The sequence below is a fragment of the Buceros rhinoceros genome, unplaced genomic scaffold, assembly GCF_000710305.1.
Source record: "Buceros rhinoceros silvestris isolate BGI_N320 unplaced genomic scaffold, ASM71030v1 scaffold28769, whole genome shotgun sequence".
NCBI classification, from domain to species: domain Eukaryota; kingdom Metazoa; phylum Chordata; class Aves; order Bucerotiformes; family Bucerotidae; genus Buceros; species Buceros rhinoceros.
In genome coordinates, this window is record NW_010430185.1 from 4,410 (window position 1) to 20,225 (window position 15,816).

At 38.9% G+C, this 15,816-nt stretch overlaps 1 protein-coding gene across 1 annotated transcript in view; it reads left to right on the plus strand.

Moving 5' to 3' along the window:
• RUFY2 (RUN and FYVE domain containing 2) overlaps nt 1–15,813 on the plus strand; it is a gene marked incomplete at its 3' end in the record, with an annotated part of 17,810 nt that extends 1,997 nt beyond the window's left edge. Inside the window, exons 3-13 of the mRNA XM_010142943.1 lie at nt 104–205; nt 1,472–1,595; nt 3,199–3,260; nt 3,848–3,913; nt 5,668–5,737; nt 6,808–6,909; nt 7,496–7,612; nt 8,222–8,389; nt 9,826–9,923; nt 13,876–13,995; nt 15,795–15,813. Coding sequence (XP_010141245.1) covers nt 104–205; nt 1,472–1,595; nt 3,199–3,260; nt 3,848–3,913; nt 5,668–5,737; nt 6,808–6,909; nt 7,496–7,612; nt 8,222–8,389; nt 9,826–9,923; nt 13,876–13,995; nt 15,795–15,813 — 1,048 coding nt within the window. The remainder of the gene's footprint in view (nt 1–103; nt 206–1,471; nt 1,596–3,198; nt 3,261–3,847; nt 3,914–5,667; nt 5,738–6,807; nt 6,910–7,495; nt 7,613–8,221; nt 8,390–9,825; nt 9,924–13,875; nt 13,996–15,794) is intronic.
• Nucleotides 15,814–15,816: the final 3 nt, after the last annotated feature.

The window sequence follows — 15,816 nt, forward strand, 5'->3', positions numbered from 1 at the left end:
AGAAATACCAGTTGCTCTGCCAATACACTGGGAAGATGACTAAGACAGTGAATGGATGATATATTGTTGATTTGGGACTGCTTGTCTTCCTGCCGTTTTTCAGAACACCGCTGGGCCGTGCCCGGGCATGGTTACGGTTAGCGCTAATGCAGAAGAAAATGGCCGACTATCTTCGCTGTTTAATCATTCAGAGAGATCTTCTCAGGTAAACAAATAAGAGATTTTGTTTATAATTTGTTTTTAGAGGTTTAGTCTCCTGAAAAGGAATGTTTTCTATTTGCTGCTTTTTAATGTATCCTTAGTGTAGCGAGGTGCAGCTTCTGGCCTGTGGACTGATTTCTTCCAGGGTTAGGTTAGAGGGACCAAACACTGCTGCCTCATCAAGACCGTGGGCCAGCTGGCAGGCGGAGAGATGTTTCCTCCCCATCATATAGGTGGGCCTTCTGCGCCATGCCTGACTGTTCTTTCGTAAGTCAGAGTGGTGGGGGAGGGCTCCTGCTGCATCCCTCCGCTGTGCAGAGTAGGGACTAGAAACCTCTGGAGAGGAGCTGAATTCACCCCTACTGCATGTGTGGTTTCCTACTGCGCTGCCAGGCGTGGAGGACTGTCGCCTTTCCTCTCACAGTTCTAAAACTGGCTTTGCTCTCTTCTAGTATAACTTCTCCTTTCTGCTGGGGTAGTGTAAGCACAAAGGCAAAAAAGCCTTGTAATCTTAATTTCAGTTCTGTAACCTATACATATTTTTAAGTCTTCTCTTGCATGCCTAGATAATGCTGGTCTGTCAGGATGACATTGGAGTTCAACAACGATGGGCTTTTTCATTGAAAGCATCGTAGAGTCTAATACTTCATTTAAAAATGTGAGGAGAAGGAAGTACATGTTGGTATTCTGTGTTTTAGAGGAGTGGTTTTCTTCTAAGAACATTTTGAGCATTTCAGCCCTTTCTGTTTCTCTTCTCTCACCCATTTAATCTTTTACTTGGCTTCTCCAATTTGAAGCATATGTTCATTAAAGTCCAGACCTTTTTTCACACAAGGTAAATTTTTTACCATTCCTTTTTTGCATTCTTTAATATTTCTTAACAACGTAAGAATTGTCCGACTCAGTGTGGCCAAACATCCCTCTCTTGCGGCATCCTGCTCAAAAGTGGCCAATAGCAAGTGTAGAGGCAAGAGCTTTTTTGTTTGTTTTTTTTAAAGGCAGAATAAGTCTTGCCTCCCAAGTTTCCCAGCCCTCGTGGCTCAGATTTCTGGAGCCAAAGGTAGTATTTTGTTTTAAATAGTCCCTGAGACAAACTTACAATTTAAAGATTTATGAGGTGAAAGTATGGACAGACCCAGTTCGTCTTTAAGGATGTTGGAGTAAGGCTTAAATAACAGAAACAGTTTAGACTTGGATGTCACTTATTATTAATTTCTTGACTGTAATTATACTGAATATACCAATAAACTGCAATTTTCTTTCTTAACAGTGAATTTTATGAGTATCACGCACTAATGATGGAGGAAGAAGGAGCAGTTATCGTTGGGCTGTTAGTTGGGTTAAATGTGATAGATGCTAACCTGTGTGTGAAGGGAGAAGACCTAGATTCACAAGTAAGTCACTGCAGGTAAAGTAATGCATGTGCAGTCCGTAAGATTTTTATGTACAGTGAATTTTGTCACTATGGAGTTGTGACTTGTTAAAAATACTACTGGAGACAGTTTAGAGGGTGATCCAGCTCCTGGATCAGTGGGGGCTGTTGCATTAACCTCAGTATCTGTTGGGTCAGACCTTTAGATGGTGATAACTGTCAGAGTGTAAGGGTGGAGTTTTATGCCTTGTCTTCAAATGGTGCAATAACAGTCCAGAGTTCTTTCCATTTTACTCGTGTCACCTGCCCTTTTCCTTTTTTTCAATCTGCAAAACAGTGTTTAGAATTCTTCCTCCTTTGCAAAGTGCTTTGACTTTGAACTCTGATCTTTTCCGAGAGAAACCTGGCAGATTCTTTTTAAAGGCAGGTGCACAAGTGTTTATAAATAAATGCAGGCTGTGTTCAGTCCTGACTTTTTTTTCTAAGCTGCTTTGTGGAAACAGTTGCGGTGGTTCAAGTGATTATTACTGTATTTCAGTATATATTGGATGAAAAAGCAATTTCTGTGGCTAAGAAAAGTTATAGTTATGTGTGCTGTTGAATTAACTTGTCTTTGATTGTCTGTTCTAGTCTAATGTTTTAGGCGCTGATCTTGGTACCAGGAGAGGTAACATTGAAAGGGCTGTAATTATAGAAAACTTACCAATGTGTAATGTCACGTATCAGCGTGAAATGTGTGTAGGCACACATGGAGAATTAAAACAAAGGAACTTTTGTAAGCTTAACATTTTACTTTTTTTATAGAGGCAGTATTCCTCTCTAATAAGCAAAGTATTATTTTTAAAAAGCTTTTGGAGAAGAGACTTTTTAGAAAAGACGTGACAAGAACAAGCAGAAAACCATCATAGGAAACTGACAGGAGAGCCTTGTATAAACCAAGGAAATGTTAGACTTAAGAAACTTGTATTCAAAAGCTAAAGGGAGCTCAAGGAAGCAGTAGATCAGACAAACTGAAATACTTCGTGAAGCAGCTGCTAGAGACCAAAAAGGAAGGGTTTTGGTAAAGCAAATGAGGCTAAATACTTCTGTTAGAGATTTGGGAATAGGGTTGGAAGCAGAACTCATGGTAACACTGTTTATAGTATGTATGATTAAATTACAATTGAATAGAAAATAAATTTATTAGATTCAGATTTAGCAAGGTTTTAAAAAATGAATGCAGTTGAGTTTGCACACCTGGGAACTGGCAAGCGTGGACAGGTAGTACTATTTGTCAGGGAATATTGAAAAACTAAACATGGGGGAAACATCAGTTTGGGAGATGTGCTGTTACAGGAAATCACCTGAAACACTAATTATCACAAGTCTAATCAATCATTGCTAGGGCTGAGTGGTATCTGATAATTCCCCAAATGAAAGTCTTCCTGCAAGTTCTTGGCTAAGCTCAGTCAGAGGTGCGAAGTCGTCTTTTCTTTGGGATTTGGCACATGGCACATTTGTAACTTTGACCAATCCTTAAAAAGCTGATGTAACTGAGGTGTTAGGAATTACGTAGGTACAAGACCGTGACTGTCTGCAGCAGTTATTCGTGTGACATGAAACTGTGTCCCTTCGCTTTCCCTTAGGTTGGGGTGATCGATTTCTCCATGTATTTAAAGAGCGATGATGACATTGGGGGTAAGGAAAGGTATGTCCTCACCAAATACCTCAGGTTTTGCATGGTAACAAATGATTTCTGAGCTGGTGCCCTGCTCTTTGTAAAAATAAGTCAGGTTCCCTAAAGATGAAGTCTTCTGATCTCACTGTCTTGAGAAAAGTGGCACGCTACGTTGTTCTGTTTTGCTCGTTAGCTAGAAGACTATTGGCACTCTGAAACAAGCCTCAGCAGCATCACCTCATGGACAGTACTGGATGATTGTGAGGTGGTAGGGCAAGAGAACCTGCTAACCTTTAAGCCCTCAGCTTGGGATTTAGTCAGTGTTTCAGGGAACCAGAGCTATGGCAAAGCAAATAAACAAACGTTCTTTTTCTTCGAGGCTGTATATGTTCTCATATTTCATGCAGAGAAACTGTTTGCAGTTAAAGCATTGGGGTGTTTTATCTCCCACTGATGTCACAACGTGCAAGTTATTGACTTCATGATTGTGAGATGAAGTTGCTTCGTTTTTAAAAAGCACAGTTAAGATGGACATTTGCGTACGATAGACAAGTACATTTTCAATACGTTCACTACATTATTTTGTTAAAGCTGATTTTATTATGTGCTTGCTTTAGGAATGAACAGATTGCTGCCATTTTGGACCAAAAGAATTATGTTGAAGAACTAAACAGGCAACTGAAGTAAGTATTACTTTGAAGTATGCATGTCAGGCCAGGCTTACAGGTAAAACACATCTAATTCCTTTTGTACCGCAGCTTGTGAGAGAACTTTGGAGAAAGGGGTGCAAATTCTTCGTGTTTACACTGGGCATGTAGTGAAGGTGGAAAGGATACACTCTTCTGGAGAGACTCAGTTTCCATGCTTCCGTTTTTGACAGTCAGAACCTTTATTCGTCGAAGAAACGAGTAACAGCGGGCCAACACTGATCAAGGTCCTTGTGATTCATAACTTCACAGGAATGAGAAGCTTGATCCAGATTTTAACTACATTCTATTTAACAGTTTTCAAAAAGTGTTACTGAGTGTTCTGGCTGAATTCACATGGTTTCGTGTCTTTGTCTTTTATAATATTTTAGTTTGTAGGTTTAATGCCTAGGACCAAAACTGAGTAAGTTCATTGTTTGCTGGAAGCTACTTAGACGTTGTGGGTTGTGGATCCTGTAGAAAACAGCCTTTCCCCCTTACTTTGCTGGATAAACCAAACCTCGTCCATCACTCTGTTTGTTACTGTACAAGTAGAGTGATTGTGATTCTCTGAGGAGTATTGTACAAAATTAAACAGTGCGGGGAGCTATCAAAGAAAACAAAACCCCAACCAAAACCGAATAAACCCACAAAGAACTTTTGTAGAATCTGTAGTACAGCTGATCTTCTGGATCCCTTTTTGAAATGTAATCATGTGTTTTTCCATTTTTAATGCTGGTAATCTCGATGGTTAGTTACTCTGTGGCTGCTGTTGGGGTGCAGATATTCTGATTTAAATTTGTGTTGGTCACAGGACAGAATAACTTGAGTGTATTATGAGCAAAATGAAAGTAAGTTGAGGGGGAGAAAGGAACTATCACAGTTAAGAATAGCGGTGTTTGTGTGATGATAGCTGTTGTTATTCAGGTAAGCCCCTGGGTGTTGAGTGTGTTCTTGCATGGAATTACTTGCAAACCATTGGTTCCACAACTCTCCTATTTTATTTCAGTCAGCTGTTCCTTTCCACACATCGTAAAATGCATTAATTTCCTCTGCCTTGCCATTCTTAATGAACCGGTAACTCCTGAGGACACCACAGCAGAAACATGTGGAAAAGTAAATGGTGTCACTGAATAAGGTTGTTTTTCTGCTTGTGAAGTGCAGCCTAAAAAAAAAGTGCTTACAGCACAAATAGGCAGTCGGGTAATGGAGAAGGCCCGGATGTGGTTTGATATGCTACAAAACCTACAGAGTAATAAAATAAATTTCTGATGAGACTTGTAATTGAAGTCAAGAAGCATCAAGAAAGAGGTAGCCTAAGGATAAATCTCAAAAAATGCAGAGAAGCAAATAATTTTATAAAAGAAATGGGTTTTGGGGGAAGAGAACCCGGAGAATGGTTTTGTTGAATGGGGGAAAAACCCCAAGAAGTTTGTAAACTGCCTTTTGAGGGAACTCGTTAAACATTTTTATACAATATAATTGTGAAGGTAAAGGAAAGGGAAGCTTCATGTAAAGTCACACCCAATCAGGAGTTCAAGTGGCTGGGATGACACTGGGAGTTGGGAAGAAAAGAAGTATGTAAATGTTCAACAAAGGAGACTAATTTTCTCATGTTTAGGAAAATCTCAAATGGTGGGAGCAAACCTTTAAGCATTTAACCATTAGTCATTGTCCCTCCTATTAAAGCTTTTGAGATTGGCTGAATGAGTTTTTCGATGTAATCTTGAATAATGATCTTTCTTTTTCAGTAGCACTGTTAGCAGCCTACATGCAAGAGTTGATTCACTAGAGAAATCAAACACAAAACTGATCGAAGAGGTATTATGTTCTTTTCGTAATGTATAATAGATACTATTTTCTTCGATACAGTGTTTTTCTAAATATACTTCCATTATTTTAATCTGTGTAAGTTCTGTGTAATATAATAGTGTTCAGACAATTATTTTGGCTTGAAGGAAAGGTGCAGTGGCTGCAGGGATTTGAAGTCAGCTTGCCTGGGAACCCTGCAGCATCAGGAAATCAATTCTGCAGAAACTTCCCACTTTGGACAAAAGCAGGAGAGAAGCCTTTCCTCATGCCAGCTGTCAGTCTGATTTCGTGCAGATGACTAGTCCATAATGGATGACACCAGTTGCTACAAAGAGACAGAAAGCAGCTTACCAAGCAATTTCTGTAACTGTTCTCAGCTTTAGCCAAAGGATTGTTTCTTGCTTATTTGCCTTGTGCTTATATACATTTTTTAGACTGTCTGTCGAAGGGATAGCTAGGGAGTAACTCACTCTGGGTATTAATGTACCCAGACAGAGGGAAAGCATTTTTTCCGAGTGTGAATTTTCAAGAGTATTGTGGTTCCTTTACAAGCCTTCAGCCCAACTGTCCTCCGATTTTGATGAGCTGGCTTATAGTTCTGGCATTAAGGGATATACTGTAAGGCCCAGTAATGATGTTTCCTCTTTTGTAAATATATTTTCTTTTCATCCAGGACAGGTTTTCTTATGTAAATAGCTCCATATGATATGGTAAGGTTTCCAGAAAAGAACGAACCTGGATATATTTGAAACAACACAGACAGAAAAAATTTAGGATGAGAGAAGGGAATTGAGAGACTTAAAGTCACAATGAAGCAATGGAAGGAAAGCATATGCTTTTGCAGCCATGAAATGATGAAGTACCTTGAATACGCTTGGTGTTGTGTAATGAGAGTGACTCGTTACTAAAACCAGAAGCTTGATGTTTTCTTTAAAAACAATTAAGCCTGTTTGGTAGACTGCGAGAGCATAGCAGAAAATGTCTTGATCTTGTGTTCATCAGAACATTTTTCTTCTTTGTTTCTACTCACGAAAGTGGTCACACTGCTTTTCATTTTATTTTTTTTTCTTTCTTTTCAGTTAGCAATAGCTAAAAACAATATAATTAAACTTCAGGAAGAAAACCATCAATTAAGGAGTGAAAATACTCTTATTTTAATGAAAACACAGCATCATCTGGAGGTATGTTAATTTTGCCGCACGTAATGTAGTAAAGTCATGTAGTTCATTGTCATTCAAATGTTCCTATATGACAACTTGAAGTAAGCAGTAGCTGAGTCAAATCTAAAACAACCTTTATTAGAGAAAGGATCTGTTAAATCTGGGAAGCTTTATAATGGCATAAATATATTGAAATTATAGGACATTATATTATTTTATAGTAATATTCAGATTTCATAGCATTTTTCCTGGCATTCTTTCTATTTTTTTTCCCTTTTCCTTTTTTCTTTAGACAGTAAGGTAATCTAAGAGAACTTATTATTGAATGTTTAGATTGCTCACTACTGAAACAGTTGTGTAATAGAGTGACTTACTGCAGGAGGACTGTACTCTGCAGTACAGCTGTTTATTTTGCTAGATTTACTCAATTCTCGTCGTAAAACTGATGCCCACATAGCAGGATTAGCTCTTTCCATGTTTATACTGTGCTTGGGGAATGTATTTTGAAGTTGGTTCTTCTTTTCTTTTTTTCCTCACAAGTGTTAAATTTATGCTACTAATTGCTAAACTTGTGATGAAGAAAGATGGATTCTCTGTATCTTTGTAGGCAACTAAAGTAGATGTTGAAGCAGAACTTCAGACATACAAACACTCCAGGCAAGGTTTAGATGAAATGTACAATGACACACGTAGACAGCTTCGAGAAGAATCACAGCTTCGACAGGTAGGTGTTCTTTTCTAGAGTTACGCAGCATTTCTAGAAAAGATTATGCTTGAGAAGAGTCAGTTTATAAACATTTCTAGTTTTGCTTTTGCTGAGCTTAGATGCTGCCTGTAATTTGCTTTAATAGCCTTTTCTCTAATTGCCTGTAATAAAACCATTTTTTAAATGAAGCAATCAGTGCATCGCTATTGCAGTAACAATGTTGCTAAAGCATAGTAAAGAAAATACATTTTGTTTGAGAAATTTTTAAGCATGTTGTTAGCAATACCCTGTGCTCTGTATGTATGCTGTATCTTTCTTGTGAAAATAGAAATCCTTTAGTTCTATTTTTGTAATTAAAACCTAGGCAACTCTATGCCACACTGGCAGGGTAATTTCTTATCATATGAGTTATCACTTCCCAAAGTGGAAAAAAAAACCCAAACCCCACGCAGGTCACTAATTACGTGTGAGCGTGATGTTGCTGTAGTGGTTAAACTGCAAAGAGAAGTGGTGAAATAGGTGGTGCTGCAGCTGTGTCAGAGTTAGCCTTTGTCTTTTTCCAAACAGAGATAAAATGTTGCGTAGTTTTGTAAATATTGTGTGTTGCATTGCGTTTGTGCTGTACAGGATATGGAGAATGAGCTCGTGGTTCAAGTGAGTATGAAGCATGAGATAGAGCTTGCCATGAAGTTGCTGGAGAAGGACATCCATGAGAAGCAGGACACCCTCATAGGCCTTCGACAGCAGCTCGATGAAGTTAAAGCAATTAACATGGAAATGTACCAAAAGCTGCAGGTAAATGAGGAGTCTGCCATTAAACTGATGAAATAACTTTGAGGCAGAAAGGTTCATTACCAGTTAAATGCTGCTGTTTCCTCAACTTTTGGTTTCTTTCTGCTTCTTAGGCCAGCTTGTCATTTTGGAACATTTACTGATGCAAGCATGATTTCATACAAAGAAGTTCTTCAGGCAGTTGCTTAGTGTTAGTGGATTTATAGAAGAAAAGAGCATGAGAATAAGGTCGTGGCCCAACAACGTGCTGTGTGGAGTAGGAGGGGTAATAATAAGACATCTAGCGATACTGCCGCTTTTTGGTCTGTGTTGTATAAACCAAGAGAATGTAGGCACGTAGGGAGGAGTCAAAGAGGAGAACTGAACTTCCAAAGTAAGGAAAGGCTTTTGGAAAACAAGGTTGTGTTAAATGGGAAAAAGCTCATTTCAGGGTTGGGTTTTCTTCAAGTCTGTTAACAAATTACGAAAATCAGTAGCAGTTCAATGCTGCTTTGGGAGAATATGGATCTGAGACCCAGCATGCAGTTGGGTGACCTAACACCAGGGAAGCTTAGCAGTGAATTATTTATGCAGAATATAAACTAAGAAAAATTGCACAAGAAGCCAGTAAAATATGTGGCAGAATGAGGGGGAAAAAATTAGGATGCTGCAGAGAGGTAATTGAGATGACAGACGAAGGATATTACTTTTCCACCTGCAGCTGTGAGGAAACTGAACCACAGGAAGGGAAATATAAATAGAGCTGGAAAGAAAAATAGGAAGAGAACGTTCTTTAGCATGTTAGGATCTGTAGGGGTTTGTTTTTTGTTTTAAAGTTGTACTTTTGGGGTCTGTAGATGACACTGATTTCACTTAATGACATTCAGTCTCACTCTCTGGGCAGAATAAAGGAGTTTAATCACGCCCAGTCTCTGCTGTTCAGGGACCAGTTGATAGTGTTGGTCTGTATAGAAAGGATAATGCTTTACCTTTTATTGAGATCTTCAAGCTGTCGTCGTAACAGCTCTGCAAGCAGTCGAAATTGTGAAACGTGTTAGTAAAATTCTTAAAGGAGTTTTAGGCACGTGTGGTGGTTAGATAAGAGTTGGAGAACCGTAGTGATTTCCAGGACTAAGCATCTTTACTGGTAAGGTACTAACGGGCTGCCTAAAGAGATGATCAGTGAATTTCAGTTGACTTGCAAAATGATGAAGAAAGGAAACCAGAATGAAAAAATATATACTTACTAAATAACAGCTACGCTTTCAAAGTACAAAACTTTGAGGCATAAAATTCTAACTACTGTCAACTACATTTTTTTTACATGGGAATTTTTAAAAAAACCAACCAAACGAACCTGAAGCCATTTTCACATTTTTCCCTTCAAATATTGAATAAAAAAACCAACCCATGACGGTAATAAAAACCTACTTCAGTTTTAACCTTTTTTTGTAACACAGGTTTCTGAAGATGCTATGAAAGAAAAGGATGAAATAATTGGTCGGTTAGAGGATAAGACCAATCAAATTAATGCGACTATGAAACAACTAGAACAAAGGTACAGGCCCATCTTTGGTTTTCTTCATTCATGTCTCCATCCCCTTAAATTTTACTGTATTCCTACACGGTTGCCATCGAAATGTAACTTTCAACTAGAAAATTTAAAAAGAATCTTTCTGGAACTTTATTGTTTGGTTTTGTTTTGTTTTTTTTTTTTAAAACAAATACACATATTTTAAACAAAAACTTAATCTTTCAGTTTTCTCCCTCCACCATCTTTCTTCTGGTCCTAGGTTTCTGTGCTGATATCAGAAGTTCTTCTTTCAGCTGCTTCAAAATTCTGATTCATTATTACCTCTTTCTTTTTTTCCCACACCTGAATGAAATGCAATAGAAACCAAAGCATTAATCTTGCTTATACTTAAGCACGTGCTTAATATAAACATTTAATGCCTTCATGGATCACTGCTGTATTTGCTGAAGCTATTAAAATTGTTGCCCGTTGCTTTGGAATTGTCATTCTTTTCAATGACATAATAAATTTTTCCATGGAAAGGTTGAAAAGTGAAAGACTAAAATTCCAGTATATAAATTTATGTTATCGTTAGACTGCATGTGATACATAATATTAAAATGTGATTCATATGTTTTAATTTAGTGGCCTTTGTGCAACATTGATCTTTTTAATTGTGAAATACGACATATCCATAAGCCCTGTCATGTTGGTGTTTGACATGTCTTTTTTTTCGTTTAAATCTGATTATGAAAAACATGGTTATGTATTAAAAAAAACTAGTGACATGAATATTCTTTTATTGACATCCTTTTCCCTCTTTTTTCTTTTTCTTTTTATCCTTTATCCCAATTTTTGTTTTTACTATTTCACTGCCTTCATCTGTCTTTGATTTTTGTCCACTGCCTTCATGAAGTGACAAAGATCTGTTAACTCAAACTAGGACTATTGCAATGTCATTCGTCAAATGTGCCAGCAACGAGGCTCAGCACCAATATAAACTTGTCAAAGATATATCATTCTGAACGCTCCTCCGGCTCCGTTGTGTTTCAGTAATCCCTGATAAAATACAACTTCAGAATTTTAAAATTAGAACTTTAAAGTGGTACTAGAAATCCTGCACTGTAACTGATCGTAGCTGGGTTCTGTTTTGTTTTCTGAAAGAACATCATCTCCGATCTCACTTTACCCCTTTAAAAAAAAAAAAAAAAGAAAGAAAAAGCAAACTACTGCACTATTATTAAGCAAATGTAGAGCTAGTTTTCTAATGCTATTTAATCACTTCTTAACTGTCAAAGTAAGTTTATTTTGAACAGTTTATGTATCTTTACTTTGACCATACATTTTTATGACATTTGTTTCTAATCAGTGATTTTTGCTGTTCTTCTGTGGTACTGCTAGATTTTTCAAGTGGCCCTTTTGATTATTATTTCCCTTCTCCCCTGCTTATTTATTTCACTTTCAGGCTGTGTTTATCCCAAAAGCATGCTGTCTGCTGCTGAGTATTTTGGTTGTAACTAGCACTGTTTTCTTGAACAGACTGACAGGAGTTTGGGGGAAGGGGGCTTGAGCGCTATATCAGAACAATCTGTTTTAAAGAAGAGGGTATCAGTCAAAGAAGGATAAAAAGAGGGTGGACGTAATGTTCAGTATGTACAGTATTGCAGGCTTTGAGGATAAAGCAGCTAAAGCACAACTGCATTTCGCTGACATGACGTTGCATAAAATATTTTCTCGTAGTTAAAATGAGTTTGGAGCCAGGACTTGGATGGGGCTCTAGGCAGGAAGGACAGTGGCTCTAGAAAATTTTGTAGCTGTGTCTCCTGCCCAGAACAGCTGCATCACGGTAGCTGCAGTGGAAGTTGTAATGAACAGGATTTACATTTAGGGCACAAATCCTGAAGTTGTCTAGCTCGTTTGTCAGCTATGGATCTTGGCAGTCTGCAGCTATGTCTAACCTAACCTGTGGTTTTGCCCAACCCCTTTTCCCTCCCTCCACCCATCGTTAGGCAGATTTTACAGCTCAGGTTTCTGCTCTGAGTTCTGCTCGCCTTCACTGCAGAAAAAAGAGAGCTCTAGCTGCTGCTGACTGCCCTTGATGTGCTTCCCAGCATCTGCTCAGAAGCGTGGAGGAGAAGCTGACTGGGAAGAGAATCTTTCAGCAGAAGGGAATGTGTTTGCAAAAGTGGGGGCAGGATGCGATAACACAGAAAGGGTTTCTGCTCCGTGATTGTGTGTGACCTTCTTCCTTGGTTTGGAATCACAAAGAGCCTTTAACATGGGCTGGCTACTATTAAATTAAAATAACTAAGTTTGTCCCATCCTCAAAGAAAACCCAAACCAGAAACACTGAATACAACACCAGGTAGACTAACCATCTCACGGTCATCTGTGCAAGCCAATGTCTGCCTTGGTGTCACCTGAATTGCAAATCCTGCTGCGAACCTGGTCTGGGTCAGCGGTTGTCTGAGTTGCAGTGGTTCAGTTAGCCTTGGTGCTAGTCTGGGAGACTGCTGCTGTAGCTCGGCTTGGCTGGTGAGTTTCTGGGCAATGAGCTCCCTTTCTACCTTGCCTGTGGAAACTACATGCGGGTTAATTTGTGATTTAGGGAGGGTTTTAACTTGCTTGTGGTGATACTGTCTTAGTGTAGCTTTGTTCAGCTGCTTTGGCCCAGCGAGTTAACCCTGCTTTTTCTTAGTGTTCTCCTTTCCATATGTGTTTTGGCCCGGTGTGCACTACCATTGCAAATGTGACTGGGAACACTCCTAAGCGATGGGTTTGTCTAAATGAGATAGTACACGCTTCATAAGGTAGTGCGATTCCAATCTTTTTTCTCTTGTTTACTGGCAGCTTTTGGAAGCCCCTGCTGGTGCACCTTCATCAGTAGAAGCACAAATGTGGACTGATAATTTTTAGCTGATTCTTTTTAGCTGACACTGGGAGTTGTCACTCTGCGTTCAGCTAGCTGCTGGGCAGTGAGAAATGAAGCACAGAGAGGGAGTGTCACAGACTTTTCCTGCCACTTACCTGAGAGGCTCTTGAAACAATTTCATAAAACACGACGCAGCAGGTGGGGACATGCAGGGGTGTTTTACAGGTTCTTTTACTCTCCTGCTGTTTCATCAAGACAGCTGTAGCCGTGATAGAGCACAAGTTCCATTCTTTTGTTACATTACATCCGTCTTTTTTTTGGACTCAAGAGGTGACCATGCAGAGAAGGACCACAGTGAGCTAGCGGATTCCAGGGGGGGTGCTAGCTGAAGCAGAAACAGAGCCCCGGAATTCAGAAAGGAATGATTAAATACCACCCCCCCAACCCAGTCCCTCATTTCGCGATCAGTAGGGTTTATTTTGTCTATGGTATGGAGCTATTTTAAACAGTGTAAGAATGCATTATTTTTAATACAGATTATTTAAATTAATTTAATAATATGATGTAGTTGAGGTAGTTCTATCAGTGTAGTGGGACTGGTCAGGGTGTGTCTTGCTGTATGAGGCTAGTTAAGTTTTTTGGCTGTCTGATGGCAGTGCTCTGTATTCAGCCTTATGCCTGAGTTGTTTTGAGCTGCTTTTGCACAACACATGCTGGGTGGTCAGTACAAGCCAAGTACTTTTACAGGCTTTATTTGGGGGGGGGTTGTGTGTGTGTGGAAAAAAAGCTTCCAAAAGAACACATGCTAGGGGAAAATTAAAAAAAGCATTAAGATATATGCTTCAATTACAAAATATGTATCGTCATGCTTTGGCATCTGTTATTTGTGAACATAAAATAAACCCGCGATTACTTACAGTGATCACTCTCTTACTGTGTGAAAAAGCAGGAGCTAGTTCTCTAGGCATTGTATGGATTTCTCGTTTGAGTTCCTGAGTTTCCCCCAAACTTTGTTTTTATTTAGAAATGTTTCTATTTCCCCATTTTTCTTTTATTTGTCTTCTTCACCCTCTACACCCTAGTTCTAGCTTCAGTTTTACCCAAAGTTGATTTGAATTACACCAGATTGCAGCAAGCAGAGGAGGCTCAAATGGAGGCTGAGGCCGAGGATGAGAAACTTAAACAGGAGTGTGTGAATAAATCTGAAAGTCTGCAGAAAGAATTCTCCCAGAAGGAGAAACAGCTGTAAGTATATCTTTCCTGTTTGGAAAAATATACAGCCCTAAAAATTATACGTTGCCGTGTCCTGTGTCTTAATATAAGCTGGTTGTTGATAAATGATTTTGAACAGAAGGTAAATATGAAAGATCTTCGTGCTACGTATGGCAAGGTGGAAGAAAATACGCCCTTCCAAGGCAGTCAGGCTACCTTTGGGTGCCTCTAAAATGGTGTGCAGCTTGAAAGGAGGGGGAAGAACAGCATAATTTTTTTGTCTAGAAGTGCCAAATTAGTTCACAAGGGAGTTTGTTGTAAGCGGGAGAAAATGCATAGAGGAGTAGTAGTAATACACAAACCCCACAAGCTTTTAACAAACCCCACAAGTCTATAGTCGCATAAACTTAAACAGAAGTGGCATAAAAATAGTTTCATTGACCAAGCCTGTGGCTAAGGTAGAAGTGGTTTAACTTAACCACTGTGCAGGAAATAAAAAATAAAAATCTGCTGGAATCATGAATACTAAAAAGTCACGTAAAAGCCAACCCTCTAGACTTTCTCCTGTTAGATCCGTCAGTAGTGATTTAAATAAGTATGTAACGTAAAAAGCTCCCTGGAAGGACAGGTGGTTTCCCTGGTTGGAAAGATAATGAGCAAATTATTAAAGACCGTGCAAATGGTCTGTGGCACAGCAAGGACTGGGGCTTAAAAACTGCTGGTTTCCAAATCAATTATTAGCCCACCCTGCCTCTCATACAACTCTGAATGTTAATAACCTTGTTGAACTGTCATGACAAATGCTCACTTTACTACCACAGTCATCTTTGCAGATTTTGGCAAAAGAACAGTTCAGACCCCAGCCTTAGAATTCTGCAATTCTGAAACCTCAAGGTCATGTTCACTTCTGATCTTTTCCAGCCAGATGCTGAGGTAGTGTCCCAAAATGTAAGTCTTTCCTTTAAAAATGGTTTTGGTTTTAAAACAGGAGAGTTAATGTGGATACAGGTTTTCCGTCAAAAAACCTTGCATGACTACTCTCAGGTTTTTTCCTCTTTTGTTGTGTTGGCACAATTTAGATTGGAAGATTGAGCAGTGTACTTCCATCCTTTGGTTTCTGCCTGACGTTTTGAGCACCAACTCTTCTGTGAAGCTGATAGTGAAATTGCAGCTAGAGCGGATCTTCCATCAGAGTAGCCCTAATTCCTTTAACTGGAGTCCCGTTAAACCAACAGAATCTAGATCCTCCTTTATGTAGAATCTCAGCTGTGTAGAAAGCTCCATAAAAATAGTAAATTAAAGTCCTTCCTCCTTTATTTTCAATTCTGTTCAAACGCCATGACCCTGAGTCTAAAAGAGGAGGTTCAGATCGAAGGGTATAGTGGTAAATAACTTGTGTGAGCAATCACTGTCTGCATCACCAGAGGCACTGTGGTTGGTTGGCTGGTTTGTTTTCTTTTAGAAACAAGCTGTGGAAGGTTAAGGGGGCTTTCCCTTATGCATGTTTTAAAAATACTTGAGAATTTTGTGGTTAATCTCGTCTTGCCCATTTATTACCAAGGTCATCTCTTCAAAATTATGCCACATTCTTCGTCCTTTAAATACTCTTCTTTTTAAAAGCGTTTTGGAAGTGACAGTGTTCCAATTTTATTTATTGAGTGATGTCTAAAATATGGTATCAATGCATTGTTTTTGTTATGGAAGAGATGTGGGTTGATGCTTTGTGTATTATGATAATAGTGTATTGCACCCAGAAGTACACTCGGTTTTGTTTGTTAAAAATTATACTCTTGTACGCAGTGATGGTTTTTTGTTTGTTTTGCGTATTTTAGGCTTCAGCTGGAAACCGATTTG